The sequence below is a fragment of the Wickerhamomyces anomalus genome, assembly GCF_001661255.1.
Source record: "Wickerhamomyces anomalus NRRL Y-366-8 unplaced genomic scaffold WICANscaffold_4, whole genome shotgun sequence".
Classification (NCBI taxonomy): domain Eukaryota; kingdom Fungi; phylum Ascomycota; class Saccharomycetes; order Phaffomycetales; family Wickerhamomycetaceae; genus Hansenula; species Hansenula anomala.
The window spans coordinates 366,762-386,717 of NW_017567113.1; the positions used below are offsets into that span (position 1 = coordinate 366,762).

Below are 19,956 nucleotides of genomic sequence, written 5' to 3' on the forward strand. Positions count from 1 at the left end.
TTTGGATGTATCTATTAAATAAATAAGGCTAGTTTGATGATGTTTTTTTGATAGTTTCAAAATTTGTAGCTAAATCATTCAATTTTGTTTCTAATTTTGTTAATGATCCTTCCCAATTTTCAATATCTTTAGACATGGTTATAATATCTTGTTCCATTGATTCTGTGAAATTAACACTATTTGATAATTTTTGATGAACATCATTTAATGATTCTAATCTCTTGATTATAAATGGCAATTCATTTTCAAAATCTTGTGCCTTGTTAAATTTCATATATATTTCATTGAATTTGGTTTCTTCACTTATCTCATTTTGAATATTATCAAGTGATCTTCTAGTAGTAATTGATTTTTCAAATTTTAAATTCACTTCATCAATAATTGAATTAATCTTGTGTAAAGAGTCTTGATCATTTGATAATAATTTGAATTTCCTGAAAAGGTCATTAACCATGGATTGAATTGAATTATCAAATAACTCATCACCAATTGTTCTCTCCAACTTGTTTATCCTTTTATCAAGCTCTACAACCTGTTCTGGATCTTCTTTGTTGATGAATTTATCTATAACAATATCATTGTTTTCACTTTTCAAATCTTTCAATACAACAACTTTTTTATCTCTTGTTCGACTATTCAATTTCTCAAAAAGTTGTTGTAATCTCTTGACTTCATCAGCATCTACTTCACCTTCATCCAACTCATCTTCTAGCTCTTCCAACTCTTTCCTTATCCGACTCAACTTGTTTGGTATAGTTTCTTTAACATCATAAGTTTCATAAGTTTGATCAACTCGATCTATACGATCACTGAAATCTGTCACATGAGCATCAATCATCTTTGTTTCGAAAACAGCGCGACTTTTGTCCAGATCAAATATAGGCTCACTAATTGAATCTCTTTTCTTGATCGAATCATCTTGGATCTTTTCAACGAGTTAGCAATTTTGTCAATTGATGGAATTTAAATCAACTTACATCAAATGATTCTTCAACGTCTGAAGTTTCATACACTTCCTTAGAGTCATGATCCTATTGCACATTAGTAAAATGAAGCACAAGAAGCATATCACCACTCACAATATCACTCAAATCATCAAAATTGGACATTTTGAATCCTCTGATCTCATTTCATTTTGTTTTGTTTCTTTAAGTTGATGTAAACAAAAGCTTCAAACTTTTTCGCGATCGTTTCGCGAATGCGTTTGGTGGAAAAATGAACTTCAAAAATCCTTCACTTTGAAGTTTGAACACAAATTTAATAAAACAATTTGGTGGTGCTTCACAATGAGTTCAACGAGATCAGTATCAGAAATACTGAGCAGAGCTGCTTCTGCGAATGCCAAATTCAATATCTTTACCTCGTTAAGGTCCCAATCACAAATTGAACAGTCTTTTAAAATACCAAAAGATGGCCCATTACATGGCAAAACTGTTGCAATAAAAGACAACATTGTCACTACACAAGAACCAACTACATGCTCTTCAAAGATCCTTTCAGACTATAATTCACCATTTGATGCAACAGTAGTGACTTTACTGGAAAGTGCAGGTGCTATGACTTTAGGCAAAACCAACATGGATGAATTTGGTATGGGTTCAGGAACAACACATTCTCATTACGGTGCTACACTAAATCCATTGTTCCCAGATACACCAACTATAACTGGTGGCTCCTCCGGTGGCTCTGCTGCTGCTGTCGCTGCTGACTTATGTGATATTGCTTTAGGTACAGACACTGGTGGGTCTGTTAGGTTACCAGCTGCATATACTGGTGTTTTGGGGTTTAAGCCAACTTATGGGAGATTATCACGCTGGGGTGTTGTTGCTTATGCTCAAAGCTTGGATACAGTTGGCATTTTAAGTAAGGATATTGAATTAATAAGGCAAACCTATAATGTGCTAAACAAATTTGATTCTAATGACCCAACATCAATGAGTAATCAATTGAGATCGAAAATCAATGAAGTTAGCCAACAAAAACAAAAACTAAGAATCGGTATTGTGAATGAATTCAATCTTGATAATTTATCCACTGAGGTTCAAAAAATTTGGAAACAAGTAGTTGATCAACTACTAGAACATCACGACATTGTTCCAGTCTCAATGCCAACTTTGAAATATGCCCTACCTGCTTACTACACAATTGCTCCAGCTGAAGCTGCTTCAAATTTAGCACGCTATGATGGTATACGGTATGGTTATAGATCTGATGATGACAAACATCATTATGCTCAAACCCGTTCTACTGGGTTTGGAGGTGAAGTTCAAAACAGAATTTTGTTGGGGAATTATAACCTAAATTCAGATTCTTATAAAAACCATTTCCTCAAAGCTCAAAATCTAAGAAATGCCATCAAGTCACAATTTGATCATGTTTTCAAATTCCCAAATTTCTTATCAAACAATAAACCAGCTCAAGATGGTGTAGATCTCATAATATCACCTGTTGCAATGAGCAATGCACCATCGTTACACGTCTTCCAGAACCAAACACCAACTGAATCTTATACTAATGATGCATTCACTGTGCCTGCTTCTTTAGCTGGATTACCAGCTATCTCTGTCCCTTGGGCATCAGAAATCAAGTCTTCACCAATAGGTATTCAAATAATGGGACAATATGGTGATGATGAACAAGTATTGTCATTTGCCCAAAGTTTGAACAAGTTAAATACAGTTTAAGTAAATCTAATGTACATATTATTTCATTTCGTTACACTTAAACATGATCTATAATTAATTAAAACTCTTCATCAAATTTGACAATCTCATTTCTCAACTTTTCCAATGTAGCATCGCGATCCCATTTTTGATGATCTTCCCATATTATTTCCATTAATCTTGCATTTATCAATTCAAGACTTTCAAGATTGAGGTCATCAGTAACATTCAACAATGATTCCCTCACGGAACCTAGTTTTGATTCATCAAGAATAAAATCAGGATCAGGAACTTCTGGTTCAGGCTCTGGTTCAGGTTCAGGTTCTTCTTCAATTGTCTCAATTATTTGTGCTGGCTTATCATCCTCCTTTGGAGGTTCATCAACAATCATTTGATCACCATTCAACATCTCACTATCATTCTCAATAGTTTGACTTGGAGTGGACTCTTGCAATACAATATCTTTTTGCGTAGGTTTGTCAATTTCTTGAGTGGTAACATCACCAACGCTAATGATAGATTGGTCAGCAACTTCAACTGGTCCATCAGCGACTGGCTCGTCTCCATCAACAGCAACCACTTCACCATTTGTAGATGTCTCAGCATTAGTTAACAGCTTATTATGAGCCTCTTCAATTTCCTTGATTTTCAACAAGTCTTCCTCATGTTTTCTTTGTCTTTCAGCTTCTCTGGCACGCATAGCTTTACATTCACGGGCAAACTCAGGAGTAGCAATTTCTTCAACACCAACTTGAGCATTAGCAAACATTTCAGAAGCCTTGATCAATCTCTCACGGTCATTTAATGTAACAGCATCAAGATAAATCATTTCAATATCTCTCAAAAACTGTTTTGGTTCTGAATAAAACCCATTCCATAATCTTTCTTCAACTATATCCAAATCCATATTGAAAAAACGACGCTGTGTTGAATTTTCAATGATCATATCACCACTTTTGGAAAAAGGATGCAATGGAGCATTAGGATCTTCAGGTTCAAACAAATGAATCAACAACACATCATCAATTGGTGGTTTTTTGAATTTTCTATAACGATTCTTAAATAAATCCATCAACCCTGAAAGTTTAATTTTCAATGTGTTTTTCAATTTCATATCTGCTTTTTCAAATGATTTTAAACTAACTTGAACATCTTTCTTTTCTGGTTCTATTTTTTCCAATTTCTCCAATTTTCTCTTCTTTCTTGAATCCAAAAATTCTGTTGGTTTCATTTTCAGAGCAGTCCATAAAGACTCGAAAAATTTATCTCTTTGTTGTTCATCAGCTTTTTCCAAATTGACATGATTGGCTTCTGATAGACCAAATAGTCGTTTCAAGCTAACATCTAAATCTTCAAAAGAAGTATCTGATAAACCTAGTAGCAATATTCTTTCATTTGATCCTACTGATCTTAATAGTCCTGATAATGTAGCTTTTGAGGAATCAGAAACGGCATGGTACCAAATATCAATATTTGGAATGAAAATGATTGAAGGTTGATGACGACGTGCTTCAATAAAACTCTGAATTATAGCAGTTTCGGGACTTCTTGTAGAGTCGCCAAATAACACACCTAGATCCAAAGATTGAACATTGAACCCTTCCAAATGATTCAAAACAGCTGAGCCTAGATAGCCTTGACCATTACCGGGATCACCAGCAATTAACATTCTAGGACGATGGACTCTTGTTGATTCTAGACGTTTCAATAATTCATGTTTACCAAACCCACCATCTTGATCGTTTTCAGTTGGATCAACAAATTGGGCTTCCTCCAATACACTTAGCTTTTTCACTCTTGGAACCAACTTATCTAATTTATCAGTAATTTTTGCTAATGGTTTCTCCAATAAAGACTTTAAATGATCAGGTAATGGTGAAGAACCGCTTGAGGATGAACGAGCAGAAGAGGGAACAATTTTATCCAAAGCCTTCATGAAGTCTCTTGCACCAACTTGAATTGTCGATGGATCAATTTTTAGCTTATCATCAGACGCATAGATTTGTGGATATCTTCTCTGTATACTGTTCAACGCAGCTTCTGTACATAAGGCTCTCAAATCAGCACCACCATAACCTTTAGTCAAATGTGCAACTTTCTCCACAAATTCTGGTTTCAATGGAGGATCCCATTTCTTTGTTTGAATCTTTACAATTTGTTCTCTAGCTTTAATATCAGGTAATGGGAAATAAAATTCTCTGTCAAATCTACCTGGACGACGTAGTGCAGGATCTACTGCGTCAGGACGATTTGTAGCTCCGATAACAATAACTTGACCTCTATTATCCATACCATCCATTAATGCCAACATTGTGGAGACGATACTTGCATGAATTTGCTCTTGTTTTGAAGATCTAACTGGAGCCAGCCCGTCAATTTCATCAAAAAAGATAATACTTGGTTGTTGCTTTCTAGCTTCTTCGAATAATAAACGTAATTGTCTTTCAGCTTCACCAACCCATTTTGATAAACAATCAGCACCTTTTCTCATGAAAAAGGTTATATTACGACCTTGAGAAGAACAACTTGCAGCTAATGCTCTAGCCATTAATGTTTTACCTGTACCTGGTGGACCATGGAATAAAACACCTCTTGGAGGCGTTATACCAAATCTTTGATAAACTTCAGGATATAATAAAGGCAATGCCACCATTTCTTTTAATTGATTGATATAGTTATCAAGACCCCCAATTGCACTAAAATCAATATTCATATCAACACCTAATGGGTCAGAATCTGCAGGTTGTCTTTTCTTGATCTTATTTTGACCAATTGGAGCACTGATTGAATTTCTTTTAACACTTGATCCACCAACGGGTATGATTTCATCATCTGAAGAATCTGAATCTGCGCCACCACCAGCTAATAGATTTGCTGGTGTTGATGAATTGAAATGTGTCAAGTTTTTACCGAAAATCGAAGTAACATCACCACCACCAAATGGACCACCTGTTGGGAATAATCTCCTTATTGGCCCTGTTGGACCACCTCTTCTTCTAGGGGTAGATGGTGCACCTGCATTCAATCTTTGTAATTCTTCAACATTTATATCAGTCAAAGGAGGTGGAATTGTATAATTGACTTCTTTTTTACGTTCACGAAGAGACCTTGGAGCAGGGGAAGCATCTGAATCTAATGCTGAACGCACACCACCCCTTCTCGTTCTTCTTGGAGCATCAGAATCATTTTTCAAGTCTTCTAACTCTTGTTTCAGATCATCATTATCATCATTAATTGTAGGTTCATCATCATTCGGTAGTGTTGGTTCATCTTCTGACTCGTCCTCAATTTGGGATGAATCTCTTCTTAATCTTGAAGATCTTTGAGAAGTTGTCCTACTTTTGACACGACCGCGTTGCTTTGAGTTCTTTTTTCTATTGGACTTCTTTGATCTCTTCTTCGGTTGATCGTAATATTCAACATCATTATCATCATCATCATCTTTTGAGATGAAGTTTCTCATTCTTTTTTTTTCAAAATTTTTCTCCTCATCTATTGAAAAATCACTTCCACTACCAATGTCTTCACTGAAAACATCGCTTTCGTCTTTGAATTCATCATCATCTTCTTCTTCATTTTTGATCTTAGCAGATGATCTAGCTCTAGTGGATCTTTTAGGAGGTCTTTTGGAAAAACTATCATCATCATAGTCATCTTCTTCTTCTTCCTCATCTGGATCATTATACTTGGATCCATTTGACTTCTTCTTTTTCGGTGAACTCTCCAATTTGTCTTCATCACTCAATTCATCATCAATGTCATCATATTCATTCTCTATCTGAGCATAATTAACCTTTTGCTTCTTACGTCTTGAAGAGAACGCCAGTTGATCATCTTCATCATCCTCTTCTATTGGAGACTGTGGTAACCTTCTTTGAGGTCCCGAGGAACGACGACCCATCTCCTTGGTACGGTACTGGAATGTAACTATGAATGAGTCTGTAATCTTGGAAAAAAAAAAGGTTCTGTTCTAAAACTTGATGATGTTCGGGTCTGGTGTATCAAGGTCGCGTTGTGTCAATTTCTGTTTGAACTTTGTCTTTTGATAATGGTACAATTAGTAATTTAGTTGCCACTGCGCTCTCAATTGAGGTTGGAAATCGTTGGAATGGTGTTGAATATTCCAAAGGCTCGATTGTGGACTTTGATTTGATATGTGTCAATTGACTGGCGGATGTCTTGATCCTCAGCTTTTTTTTGATGTTAATCCTTTTTGGGCTTCTCTGTCTCTTCGTTGTTTCTAGCTTTGAAATCTTGTTTTTCAGGTTTCTTTCAAAAATGATTTCGAGAAAACAAAAAAGCGCGTTTTGATGTTGACTGCCTAATGCGGAAATAACAAAGTTCCTCATCTACGAATGAAATACTGAAAGCGCAAAATTAATTTATTAATAAAAGAAAGTGAGGTGTAATTTAAATCATATTTCAGCTCATCAAGATATTCACAGCCCATTCAACACTGAGTGTACGTAAGTCTGTATAAGTTTGACCCACACCAACAAACAAAATTGGAATATTAGTGGCATAAACCATATTTACCATAGTACCAATCAAATCACCAACTGTATCACATTTACTTATTATAAAGAAATCTAGGGTGCGTCCAGCACCAAATGCATTGTTGAAGTTTTTGGCTTGTTGAACAGAATCAGTACCAACTAAAGCTTCACCAACCATGATAATCTTATTTGGGTTAGCAGCTTTAGCAAAAGATGCCAAAGGAGCCATCAATCTTGAATCATTATGTCTTCTACCAGCTGTATCCATCAATACTATATCGAAATCATTCTTTTGAGCATAATCTATAGCGTTTTTAGCAATCTTAGCAACTAAATCAGAACCACCATAACCACCTTCAAATAATTCAATTTGATCTTGAGATTCACTTGATTTTTTCAAATTGTTTACATGGACTCTCAATTGTTCCACTGCACCTGATCTAAAAGTATCACATGCAGCCACCAAAACTTTGAAATCATTTTGTAATAACCAAAATGCCAATTTTGATAAATTTGTAGATTTACCAACACCATTTACACCAACCACTGAGATAACATATGGTTTTTTATTCGATCTTATATCCTGTAATAAATTCACGGATGTTCCTGGTGTCAATATTTTAGTTAAAGCCTTTGCCAACGCTTCTTTTGCAGTGGCTTGGATACTTGTCCAATTTTTAGTTTTAGAACCAACAAGTGCTTTTTCAACATTAGATGTTAGGTGGGAAGCCACTTCAGGTGCAACGTTTTTTCTAATCAAATGGTTTTGTAATTCTGTCAATGTTGATTTAATATCTTCCGAAGCGATTGTTTTACCACCTGTAAATTTTTTCAAAAATCCAAAAGGTTCCTTCACTTCTTGTTTTTGCTTTGAACTGCTCAAAATAGCATCAATCTCATCATTGAGATCTTTAACAAGGAATGCACCTGTTTTAAGATCTTTATCACCGAAGTTTTTCGTATCTATACTGACAGCATGTTCATCACCATCACCTTTAGGAGTTGAAGGTTGAGGCGTTCCTTCTGTTGAGAAGTCCAAAGTGTATCCTGCTTCTTCTTCAACCATACCATCAGCACCCCATTTACGGAGTTTCTTTTGTTGTTTGGCTTTTGATTTCTTGTTTGGAGTATGTTCACTATGTTGTTCATTTGAATGTTCCTCCGAATCTTTATCATCCAATTCTGTTGATCCTGAAGAAGTTTCTTCAAATTCATTCAACTTAACTTTAAAATATTTATCAAATTTAGCCTCTTCCTCTTCTAGACCAAACAGATATGGTTTTTGATTCTCTAAATTTTGTGATATCTCCTCACCAAACATTTCTTTAAATAATCTGGCACTGACATCAACCAACGATTCAGTATATTTCAAAGGAGTGACAGAGGGATAAACAGCCACCACGACTAGACTTGGATTGTTGATTCTTTTATATTTGAGAGTATAACCACCCGTGGTGTAAGTTTCAACATCAACATCATCAACTAAACTTTTGGCATTATCAGATATAAACACATTACTGATCAACGAATTAACTATGGAGTCTGATACTTTTCTTGGGGAGTAGCGGTACAGAAGAATACCTGAAAGTGTGAACACCAGGAACTGGTCAATCATGGTCCTGGTTGGTGATTTTTGTGCTGATCTATGAGTATTGTAGGCTCGTTTAATGGTGATGTCTTTTCATCTCATCGAAAAAGATCCTCAACCAGTTTCGCGAATTATTGGGATTCCTACTGAGTCCTCTTCGTTTAATATCTGGTAATATTCGCTTTCAAAATGGGCGAGATCAAAAAGAGTGAGGGATTTTATTGTGATGTAGGAGGTCGATTCAGGTTATGTTGCATGAAGTTTTGTTGGACTAGTCACTAGTTACTGGTTCAGTAGTTGACTAAATTAATTGATTTTCAAAGTGGGCGAGATTAGGAATATCAGGCATAATATTTAACACTAGCTAGCTGTAGGAAAAATCATAATAATATCACAGCTTGACCAGTATACTAGAAAGACCGACACTAGTACTCAATTCCATTCAAGTATTAATACTAATACTAGTATGTCGACTTCAACTTCTACATCTTTTTACACCTTAAACATTCCTTAAACATTCGAAGTCGAATACAATTAAATTTAATCCTCTAAACCACCCAATATGGAAGTTTACCACAATAGGAAACAACTCAATACATGAACAATTAGCTATGATCTTATAATTCCAAACACTTTCTATGACTTTTCAAAATGGATGTTGTTCAACCTGAATACTTTGAAGCACTATAAATCATCATTTGCTGAAACAATTTCCTCAGCCTTTCAGCAAAGCCTCTCTTAGTTGTAGCCATCCCATATTGTTGTACTGTTATTTCCGAACGAGAATTGTTCAAATTTGAACTACTTGAATTGAACCAACCAAGAGTCAACTAGACAATTTACCCATTTATAAATATTCTAAGAAAAAGCTTGTACGTCCTCAAACCATACTGCTAGCTATAGATCCATTAGGAGAATAAAAGTGTTGCTCCCTTGAATTCACACCATGAAAATTATACCCAAAAGGAACAAGAAGAGCATCAAGAGAAGAGTGGACTTGAAAGTGAACTTGATTGAGGTGAGTACCCCCTCTAGATTCCACATTACAAGAAGAAAAGGTACTAACTTTATCCAGGGTAAAGATTTAGTCCTTACAAACCCTAGATCCTGTCACATTGTGAGTATCCAAGTTTGTCGATGCTAAGGCGAAGTCTAACACCAAAACCAGGTTGCTGGTATTGCATTGAATGGTCAAACAAAGAGAACACACAAGATCAAGCATACTGCTAATCCAGTATTCAACACCTCTTTACAGCTGAGATTAACAGGCTATAGCATTGGTGGTCCAATATTACACATTGCATTATTTGATAAACACAGAAAGTACACCATTTATCTGGGAGAGTTGAGGTTGTCGGTAGTGGATTTATTTGAGGATGCTGAAAAAAGTTTAACAAAGACTATAGTGGCACCAAAATGGTATAAGTTACATTCATCTAAATCTCAAGAAACTTTTGTGACAGGGTCAATTAAAGTTGGTTTTGAATTAAAATCTAAAACTGATGTTGTAACAAATTTTAAAATTTGGCAGTCCTCTTTAGTCAAGCGTGAGAAATCAATCAAGATCAATGATCAAGACTATTACTCGGATACTGAAACTGATGTGGAATCTTTAATGCTTGAAGATCCTAAAAACATTGGCATCCATAGCAGTTTACAAGATTTGAATCTAAGTACTGATTCCATATCTACTCCATCATCATCAACAGAGACATCCACCAAAGCTCCTTCATCACAATCATCATTATATTTACAGCCACCTTCAGTGGCAGGCTCCACTTCAAATTATGATTCCTACTATAGTAGTGACGTTTCGGATGCTCCATTCGTTACACAGCAATCTTTATCTAGGAAACCACATGTTAAGAAACCAGTTACAATTGCAGGTGTTGTCTTTTTAGAAATCCTAAGTGCGGATAATTTACCACCTTTTAAAAGGTTTATTCAAAAAGGTTTTGACATGGACCCATTTGTTGTCATATCGTTTGGTAAGAAAACTTTTAGAACTTCATGGAGAAAACATACTTTAACACCTGTTTTCAACCAAACTTTGGGGTTTAAAGTGCTGTCAAACGAGAAAAATTATGACTTGGTTTTCAATATATTGGATAAAGATCATATATCATTTCATGATAAAGTTGCATTTGGTTCAATTTCATTACAAGATATCATTGATGAAGAGCAGTTTGTTGATTATGATCTACCTTTGAAATTGTTTAAAGATCTGGATTATCACCCTTCATTGAAGTTTAGAATCAAGTTTAAACCATACTCTATTTTGAAAAAGGAATTATGGGAATCCATCTTATCAAAATATGGTGAATCGTTAGATATTATTCAATTGGATATGTTCCTAGAAAATTTGAACATTACTGAAGAGTTGGCATCTTTTTATAAATATAATGATAAATCAATGGTTGATATGTTAACTATCCCCGAGATCATTAAAGTTTTAGATCTTCATAAAGTGGAAATTCAAAGATGTCCACTGTGTGGGAAAAGAAAACAAATGGATATGGTTACACATGTTGCTATATGTTCGGCTAAAGGTGATAAATTGAAAAGTTATGCCACAGCAGGTTTTGCTTCCAAAAGATGGTATTCAAAAGTTTTAATCAAATTTGCATACGGGAAATATGCACTTGGTAAGAATAATGCAAACATTTTGGTTCAAGATAGATTAACTGGGTTCATAATTGAAGAAAAAATGGCATTATATATAAGATTAGGAATAAGATTATTATATAAGGGTAAAGGTGCAGATTCCAAAAGAATTAAAAACTTGTTGAAAAGTTTGTCAATCAAACAAGGTGCAAGATTTGACTCACCAACTTCAGTTAAAGATATTGATTCATTCATAAGATTTCATCATTTAGACCTATCAGAATGTCAAGAAGTTGAATATAAAACTTTTAATGAATTTTTCTATAGGAAATTAAAACCAGGTTCAAGAGTACCAGAATCAAAAGACTCTAGAATAATAGTTTCACCAGCAGATTCAAGATGCACAGCATTCAATGATGTTTCATCAGCAACAAAAATTTGGATTAAAAGTCGTTCATTTTCCATTTCAAAATTATTAGGTGAAGAATCATCAAATTCAAACTTTGATGATTGTTCAGTTGCAGTTTTCAGACTAGCACCTCAAGATTATCATAGATTCCATTCTCCAGTAGATGGTATAGTTCAAGAACCTATTTTCATCTCGGGTGAATATTATACAGTGAACCCAATGGCTATTAGATCTGATCTTGACGTGTTTGGTGAGAATATTAGAGTTGTTATCCCCATTGAAACTGAACTTTTCGGAAGGGTCTTGGTCATAGCTGTGGGTGCCATGATGGTTGGCTCTACCGTACTATCTGTTGCTAAAGGTGATCAGATTAAAAGAACAGATGAATTGGGATATTTCAAATTTGGTGGGTCAACTATTTTAGTATTGTTTGCAAAGGGTAAAATGGAATTTGATTCAGATTTGGTGGCCAACTCATTAGAGTGTACAGAGACTCTTGTGCGTGTTGGTATGTCTGTTGGACATTCGCCAGATATTGACGAGTTTGAGAGGAAAAAAATAAACTTTGAAGAGAATTCTGAAGAGGATAAATTGAAAATCATCAGAACAATTACTGGTGGAGATGCTGAACATCCTTGGGAATATTTCAATTTGAATGTGCATTCGGATGATGACTTGTACGATGAAGAAGATGAAGATAGCTGAAAGGAGATAGAGGAAATATTACATATTCATTCGTTATTTATTATGATAATATAGCATTATATTGCATGTTGATTTCAATAATAGTAGCTGTACTATCCAGATACTGGATTCAGAGCTATCTGCACATCTTCAGCTGAGCAACTAACTCTCAAAGTAGTCGAGCAGATCACATTATTTCTCGGCCATATCACGTTACCTAACTATATAACAAAACTAAAATAAGTACAATCATATACTTAGCAAAATAACCTTGGTAAAGTGCGCAAAGGTTATGTAAAGATAATACTTAATGATTTTCTGACTTTAGTGCTCTTTGTTCGTGGTTAGTGGCACTGGTCGTTGTATTTCAATTTTTCGTGTTAAAGACGCGTCTGGACAAGTTCAAAAGCTATCGAAATATCAAAGCAATTCAACGCTACAACTAGTGATGCCTAGCATATCTTCAGAGATGTCTGATTTCCTGGTAGAATACGAGTATGTTTTTATATTCTTGTTCTTCTCATCAAGTGATAACTAACTTTTGTCAGTGGACCTTCCCATGAGGAACAACAACAACAATCTAGATCATCAATACAAGTGCCCTCAGATTACAAAAGTAAAGATCTATTTGCCCTGGATTTCAATGATAGACCGTATGGGAAACAGTTTGCTTCAATATATTATAACCGTTTAAGTCATTTAAGACCCCGTATCCTACACAATGCCAACAAGAAATGGGGGAAAGAAGTTATTAATGGTAAAAAAGTTGTCAAGAAAGATAAAGTGTTGGATATCAAGAGTGATGAACCATCATGGGTCGTTGGTACTGTTTATTGTGAAATGAAGTATAAACCAAACATCTTGGAAGAAGTTTCAAAGGGAATCCAAGGTGCTAATACAAGCGTAAAGTCATATACAGATCCTGATCTGGATCAAATCATGTTGGAAGATGAATCTGGTAGAGTGTTGTTGGAGGGTGAATTATTGAAAAATACAATTCTAGTAACAGGTACAGTTGTTGGTGTTCTTGGGATGGAGTCTAAGCCTGGTGTTTTCCAAGTTGTTGATCTTGTTTACCCATTCACATCTGCTCAAAAACCAACAAGAAATGCATCTTCGAAAATTGCATTGGTATCTGGTTTACATTTCAATGGGTTAGATTCAGTAAAGTATGAATTACTTAAAGATTACCTAACAGGAGAATTAGGCATTGAATCATCAAGATCAATTTCAAGATTGATTATTGCTGGTAATTCAGTCTTAGTTAGTGGTGAACCAGAAGTTGATGAAAAGAATAAGTATGGTGCTAAGAACAAATCAAATTATAACGTTGACTCAGTCACGCAATTGGACAATTTCTTAGTTGACCTTTTACAAAGTATACCCGTTGATATAATGCCAGGGGAATCTGACCCAGCAGAAACAAGTTTACCTCAACAACCATTGCACAAGGCATTTTTCCAAAAATCTAAAGCATATTTGAATTCATCTTCATTCCGCACATTAACAAATCCATCATGGATTCAATATGATGAATTAAGACTATTAGGTACAAGTGGTGAAAATATTAATGATATTTATAAATATGTCATTCCTGATTCTATAAAAGATACAAGAATTGGGATGCTTGAGGCCACTATTGTCTGGCAAAATATTATTCCAACTGCACCTGATACATTGTGGTGTTATCCATACTCTGATAAAGATCCATTCACACTAAATGAAACACCTCATGTTTATTTTGTTGGAAATCAACCAAAATATGAAACAAAGACATTAGAAATTGATCATGGCATGAAAGTTAAATTAATAGCTATTCCAACTTTCAGTGAAACTGGACAATTTGTTCTACTGGATACTAATACATTAGAAACTGAGATTGTTTCATTAGATATATAAGATTCTATTTACAAGGGTACAACAAAATGCATAACTTCATTATTTATAACTGGTCTCAGATTTCTCTCATCTTGATTCTTAATAAAGGAACGTCTCCGGATCTATTGATTCCTTTACCATAACTTAAATCAGCACCAAATTTTGCATATTCGACTCCAGTCTTCTCAACACCCATTCTATCTAGAAATTTCTTTGATAAAGTTGGCATGAATGGTTGGATCAATATTGAACAAACTCTAGCAGCTTCTAAAGCTGAATATATTATTATATCTTGTTCTTCCCCTTCCTTAGCCCATGGTGCTGAAGTTTCCACTAAATGATTTGCTTGACCAATAACATTCCATATATCTTGTATTGCTGAGGCTGTTTTGAAATCTGACATCTTTGGATCCATTTCAGAATATAATTTATTTACATTGTTTTTCAATTCATTAAGTAAATTTTGAGTTGATTGATCCAATTTAGTATAGTCAAATTCCTGTGAACTCGAAATAGCTCTTTCAGCGTTAAATTTCTTTGCACAACATCTTATAATCAAATTACCAAACTTATCAGTCAACAAGGATCTTGTGCTGAACAATTTCTTTTCACTGAAATTATTATCAGAACTTAGCACAGAATTTTCACAGAGGAACAATCTGAGAACATCACAATCATAATATTCAGCCATCAAGATAGGATCAACAACATTTCCTCTACTTTTGGACATTTTGAAACCATCAGCGATCCAATGACCATGCACAACAATTTGTTGAGGGATTTCCACTCCAGCAGCCAATAACAATGCAGGCCAATAAATACAATGGAATCTCGTGATATCTTTACCTATCAAGTGTGTAGCTGGCCATTTCTTTCCCAGGCTTGGGTATCCTGCATAAGTGATATAATTAACTAATGCATCAATCCAGACATAAATTTTTTGAGATTCATCACCAGGAACAGTTATTCCCCATCTTAGTCTTGATGAAGGACGTGAAATACTTAGATCTTGTAATTCTTCAGTTTTCAAAATGTTTAGCACCTCAATGCTTCTACTCTCTGGGATGATGAATTTTGGGTTTGTTTCGATTATTTTAATAAGATCATCTTTAAATGCTGATAATTTGAAAAAATAATTCTCTTCTGAAAATGGTTTCACTTCGGAGCCTGATTCTTTGGAATATAGTTTATCATCTTTTTCGAAAAGTTGAGTCTTTGTATAAAAAGCTTCATCAGAAACTGAATAATAACCATGATGATTCCCCAAATAAATATAACCTTTATCTTTCAAAACACTCCAAAAATGCTCCACGGCTTTCAAGTGATCTTGGTCAGTAGTTCTGATAAATCTATCATAGCCGATGTTCGATAATTGAGCTAAATTCTTAAATACTAGAGATAGTTGATCAACAAATTCCTTTGGTGGTATTCCTTTCTTTTCAGCAGCTTCTTGGATTTTCAACCCGTGTTCGTCTGTTCCTGTAGTGAAATATGATTCATTTCCTCTAAGTTTCTCCCATCTATTACGGACATCACAAAGCACCATTGAATACAAATGACCTAAATGAGGAGCTATCATTTCCAATTAGTATCGTTCTGTAATATTTGAAGCGAGACACTCACCAGCATTAGGGTAGAAAATCGGTGTGGAAATATAGAATGGTTTTGAAGAAGAAGTTGATGAGAACCTTTTGAGCACTCTGGGTGTCAAGGCCCTTTTCAGCATTGTTTCTGATCTATACGTCAAAACTATGAGTCCATCATGTTTTTGATGATGCTGCTTTGAATTTTTCTTCAAGTGTTTTCGCGAATGTTCAAATTTGTATAAACTTTTCAGTTTAAACTTCTACAAAATTCATTTTGATTTCTATTTCTGATTATGTGTTGTATTGTGTTGCCTATTCACTCTTCTCCACAAAGATGGCCATCAAGACAAAGACACTGTAGAACATGGCCAAGGGATAAGCTATCAAAGCCCTAACATTGTCCAATTTGAGCACAGCTATAAAGAACCCAGAAGCTGAATAAGTACTCCAAAAGATTGACAACGCAGACAAGGTATACCCAATCAAATTGTTCATGTCAAGGAAAATACCAACAAAACTTATAGGCACTAAAGGTAACAAACAATACCCGATAACAGATGCAGTTCTTGTGAAATCTATAGAATTTTCACTCATCAATTTGAAAAAAAAATGTAATGAAATAGTACCAAATAATGCAACACCATATATATAACCAAAATGCACTTTCCCAGCTAATAACAAAAATGTACCAAAGATCAGGCAGAATAGGATTGGACCTGCTAAATCTGAATCAGCCATAACCTCTGGAGTTATAGATCTACCTCTTGGATTTAATACAGCTTGAGTTTTCAATTTGATATGATTAAAATTTATACCCAATTCCTCTAATAACGGTGGTTCATTAGAATATCCAGACGTTGAAAACGCTGCCAGTATCCCTGTGGATAATGTATTATCTCCTAAAGTCCCAGAGACATCGTATTGAGATGAATATTGTGTATCCATGGTACCTTGGATCGGATTATTGTTGACATTGCCAAAATTTTGAAAATTGTCATATTGTGATGGGAAGAATTGGAGGTTTTGAGGTTGCTGTTGTTGCTGTTGATAGAAGGCCATTTCAAAAATAACTTTTTCTAATCAATTACGTCTTTTAAGGTGGTCTTTGATAATGTACCTGGATTCAATTTGTATTGTTGTCAAAAAGCTCAAAACGAAATTCGAATTTTGAAGCAATTTCGCGAATCATTATGTAATTGATTATGTAAAGTTACCCTCGGCAATATTCGCGAATGCGTGTTGCAAAAGAAAAACTGATTTTTTGGCGTCGCGTCGTGCAGTTTTTGGCTATGAATAAACATATTGGACTTGATCAATAACTAGAACGATAAAAATAGTGGTTTATTATGAGTGATTTCATATATACAAACGTTGAAAGAGCATTGCTGCAATACATTATATCCGTTGGCAGTGCCAGAGAGGAGTCTTTGACCTCAGTCCACACCAAACTCAAACAGACAGATGATGAAGATTTAGCCTTAATTGATGGTTTAAAAGAAAGAAGATTAGATGAAACAATTGAAAAAATCAATGATAAATTACATTTATTAGGTTATGAAATTGCAAAAGCCAAAAGTCAAGAAACACAAGAAATCAACTATGTTTTCATAAATACCATAGCAGATGCTCCTGCAAAGATTAGTACAACTCATTCACCAAAAGAAATTGAAGTTATTAAAAAAATTATTGAAAAAATCATAGTGGAATGTGAAGATGAAAGTTTCGTTATAACGAGTTCTGAAGCTTTGAAAATTTGTTCAAGATCTGCTCAATTATCAGCTTCTGAAGGTGAACACTTATTAAGAGAGTTAGTAAATGAAGGTTGGTTAAATCGTTCAAATAAAGGTAGATATTCTTTATCAATTAGAGCATTAACTGAATTGAAAAGAACATTGATTGATAAATATGGTATAAGGTCCAGAACAAGTCCCGAAGGTCATGTTACTTTATGTACAGGTTGTAATGAAATTGTTACGAGTGGTGTTCGTTGTTTTAGTGATAGTTGTTTTATTAAATTTCATTCGGAATGTCAAGGTCATTATTTTAGAGCAAAAGGTACGAAATGTCCAAATGATGAATGTACTGTTGATTGGGCTGAAGATGGACCAAGACCTGTTGGTGAAAAAAGATTAAGATCAAAATTATTAACTTGAATTATCTATAGTTGTTTGTATTGCTTCAGCTTCAATTTCATCAATAATATCCCATACAACATCATCAGCTATTTTTTCATTGTACAACTCATGAAATTCTTTAACATCTGGTTCTAAATCATTTGGTTTACATTTAAAATTTGGACCTGGATTTATTTCCGCAATTCCACCTTTGAAAACACTAACTGTTGGATAATAACCCAATGTACCATTATTGTTTAGTTTATTTATATTGTTTTTTTGTTCTGAATAAGGAGGTAGGAAAGCATATAGATCTTCAAATGCAGTACCGATAAATTCACCATTTTTATAAATTTTAATGCTTGAATTTGGTAAAAAATCAGGTTTGAAAGGATTTAAATCAGGTATAGCTTTTTCACCAAACACTGTGACTGGATTCAACAAATGTTCCATTTTTTCAGTTGGTGTATAATCAAATCTTTCAAAATATAATCGATTTTTATACCTTATAGCAATTTGATCTCTAACAATATCTTGAAATTCAGTTTTAGGTAATTCAACTAAAAATCCAATAACATCACCACTTTTAAAACCTTCCTTCATAAATTTAACAGGTCTCGATAGATGTAATTTTTGACCAGTTTTATCTCTTAATCCATACCCATATGCATCAAATCCAATAGGAGCCTCTATAGAAGCTTCTCTTCTTCCGACACCAATTCTAACATGGCTTTGCTCATTAGAATTAACAATATTGAACTCGAAATATACTTTCCCTTCTTGTATAGGTATATTAGTTCGAGCACTTAACCATCCTTTATCAGTTGTGACACTATTATAATCACCACTTATAAAAGTTCCACTTGATCTATCGAAATAACTCAATGATGCATTGAAAGGTGGTAGGTCAGAAGTGCTGAACTTCAGCAAGGACAAATCAGGATTTGGTCGACATGGTGAGTATTGAAATCCACGTCTTGTATTGAATGGTATATCTTCGATAATGTGAAAATTTGGATCGAATGATGATTTTGCAAGTGGTGCATTGAATTGTTCAAAATCTATAGGCTTATATGAAATTATTGGCTTGAATTTGTTTATCACGATGTTTTTCTTCTTGGAATATAAAGCTTTAATATCATGACTATCTAGTTGTTGATTGTTAGGAATTGAGGTTGTTGTTGTGGATCTCGTTTGGTATTGATGTCTTTCCTCTGATTCCAGGTTACGTTTTTGTGGTATCACTGGTTCGGTGCTGCTCATAATGGATGCTTGATTTGAGTAGAGGTACTATATTCTGTCCTCTAAATGCCTGGATATTTATGCTCGTTGTTATTGTTGTTGTATTATTATTACTTTGATGTTTATTTTTCACCTCTGAACTTCAATATCTGAAGAATTCGCGAATTAATAAATTAAATTAATAGGCATTAAACGAAATCGAATATATCACCTATTTCTGTTGAAAAAGCCTATAGATATTTTATAAATGTTCTAAGAAGAGACTTAGGCTTCTACTGATATGATTTTTCAAGGGTGATTCAAATTTTCAATTTTTGTGATTTTTTAATTATTGTTAGCTTATAACCGAAAATTAATTCAAAATATTATCCAAAACCCCAAAATCAAAATTTAAAACTTTTTGTGATATTGACATTTTTGAGCATATCATGATAAAATTTAAGAAATTCTGATAAAAATGACCTAATTATTTGCGTATTTTTTCCAAGAAATGTTTATTACATAGTTAAAAAAGTTTTGCTTAATTAATTAACGAGCATCTCTGGCAGCCGCGCCTGATTATTTGAAAATTCTACCCCAAATTGTATATACTCAAGTCTCAGGGGCTTCAAGACTATTTAGAAGACTAGCATGTTCTCTCAAGATATATATGTTTTCAACTAAATGATCTGGGTAAGTAAATTCATTGTTTC

The 19,956-nt window shown here is 34.3% G+C and overlaps 10 protein-coding genes across 10 annotated transcripts; 4 read left to right on the forward strand and 6 right to left on the reverse strand.

Annotated features, from left to right (window-relative positions):
• Positions 1-28: 28 nt before the first annotated feature.
• JNM1 (Jnm1p) lies at positions 29-1,109 on the reverse strand (the record flags this gene model as incomplete). The annotated part of the gene is made up of 3 exons (XM_019184865.1): positions 29-925; positions 978-1,031; positions 1,080-1,109. The coding sequence occupies 3 exons, from the start codon at positions 1,107-1,109 to the stop codon at positions 29-31; spliced, it is 981 nt and encodes a 326-aa protein (XP_019037919.1).
• Positions 1,110-1,286: 177 nt separating this feature from the next.
• On the forward strand, positions 1,287-2,684 carry HER2 (glutamyl-tRNA(Gln) amidotransferase subunit HER2; the record flags this gene model as incomplete). The annotated part of the gene is made up of 1 exon (XM_019183510.1): positions 1,287-2,684. One exon carries the CDS (start codon positions 1,287-1,289, stop codon positions 2,682-2,684), a length of 1,398 nt encoding a protein of 465 aa, XP_019037920.1.
• Positions 2,685-2,742: 58 nt separating this feature from the next.
• On the reverse strand, positions 2,743-6,564 carry YTA7 (chromatin segregase YTA7; the record flags this gene model as incomplete). Its single annotated transcript, XM_019185714.1, has 2 exons — positions 2,743-6,155; positions 6,180-6,564. 2 exons carry the CDS (start codon positions 6,562-6,564, stop codon positions 2,743-2,745), a joined length of 3,798 nt encoding a protein of 1,265 aa, XP_019037921.1.
• A 410-nt stretch (positions 6,565-6,974) lies between these two features.
• Positions 6,975-8,276, reverse strand: SRP101 (Signal recognition particle receptor subunit alpha; the record flags this gene model as incomplete). The annotated part of the gene is made up of 2 exons (XM_019186409.1): positions 6,975-7,933; positions 7,976-8,276. Coding segments are annotated over 2 exons (1,149 nt in total), but the record flags the coding sequence as incomplete, so codon positions are not given.
• A 1,417-nt stretch (positions 8,277-9,693) lies between these two features.
• PSD2 (phosphatidylserine decarboxylase 2) lies at positions 9,694-12,465 on the forward strand (the record flags this gene model as incomplete). The annotated part of the gene is made up of 3 exons (XM_019184866.1): positions 9,694-9,765; positions 9,823-9,864; positions 9,916-12,465. The coding sequence occupies 3 exons, from the start codon at positions 9,694-9,696 to the stop codon at positions 12,463-12,465; spliced, it is 2,664 nt and encodes an 887-aa protein (XP_019037923.1).
• A 552-nt stretch (positions 12,466-13,017) lies between these two features.
• On the forward strand, positions 13,018-14,343 carry POL31 (DNA-directed DNA polymerase delta subunit POL31; the record flags this gene model as incomplete). The annotated part of the gene is made up of 1 exon (XM_019181861.1): positions 13,018-14,343. A coding segment is annotated over one exon (1,326 nt), but the record flags the coding sequence as incomplete, so codon positions are not given.
• Positions 14,344-14,366: 23 nt separating this feature from the next.
• On the reverse strand, positions 14,367-16,048 carry MSM1 (methionine--tRNA ligase MSM1; the record flags this gene model as incomplete). The annotated part of the gene is made up of 2 exons (XM_019182748.1): positions 14,367-15,894; positions 15,946-16,048. 2 exons carry the CDS (start codon positions 16,046-16,048, stop codon positions 14,399-14,401), a joined length of 1,599 nt encoding a protein of 532 aa, XP_019037925.1. The 3' UTR covers positions 14,367-14,398.
• A 172-nt stretch (positions 16,049-16,220) lies between these two features.
• On the reverse strand, positions 16,221-16,853 carry YIP1 (transporter YIP1; the record flags this gene model as incomplete). Its single annotated transcript, XM_019182006.1, has 1 exon — positions 16,221-16,853. The coding sequence occupies one exon, from the start codon at positions 16,851-16,853 to the stop codon at positions 16,221-16,223; it is 633 nt and encodes a 210-aa protein (XP_019037926.1).
• On the forward strand, positions 16,854-18,061 carry NSE1 (Smc5-Smc6 complex subunit NSE1; the record flags this gene model as incomplete). Its single annotated transcript, XM_019184157.1, has 1 exon — positions 16,854-18,061. Exon 1 carries the CDS (start codon positions 17,255-17,257, stop codon positions 18,059-18,061), a length of 807 nt encoding a protein of 268 aa, XP_019037927.1. The 5' UTR covers positions 16,854-17,254.
• Positions 18,053-19,285, reverse strand: BRE2 (Bre2p; the record flags this gene model as incomplete). Its single annotated transcript, XM_019184867.1, has 1 exon — positions 18,053-19,285. One exon carries the CDS (start codon positions 19,283-19,285, stop codon positions 18,053-18,055), a length of 1,233 nt encoding a protein of 410 aa, XP_019037928.1.
• Positions 19,286-19,956: the final 671 nt, after the last annotated feature.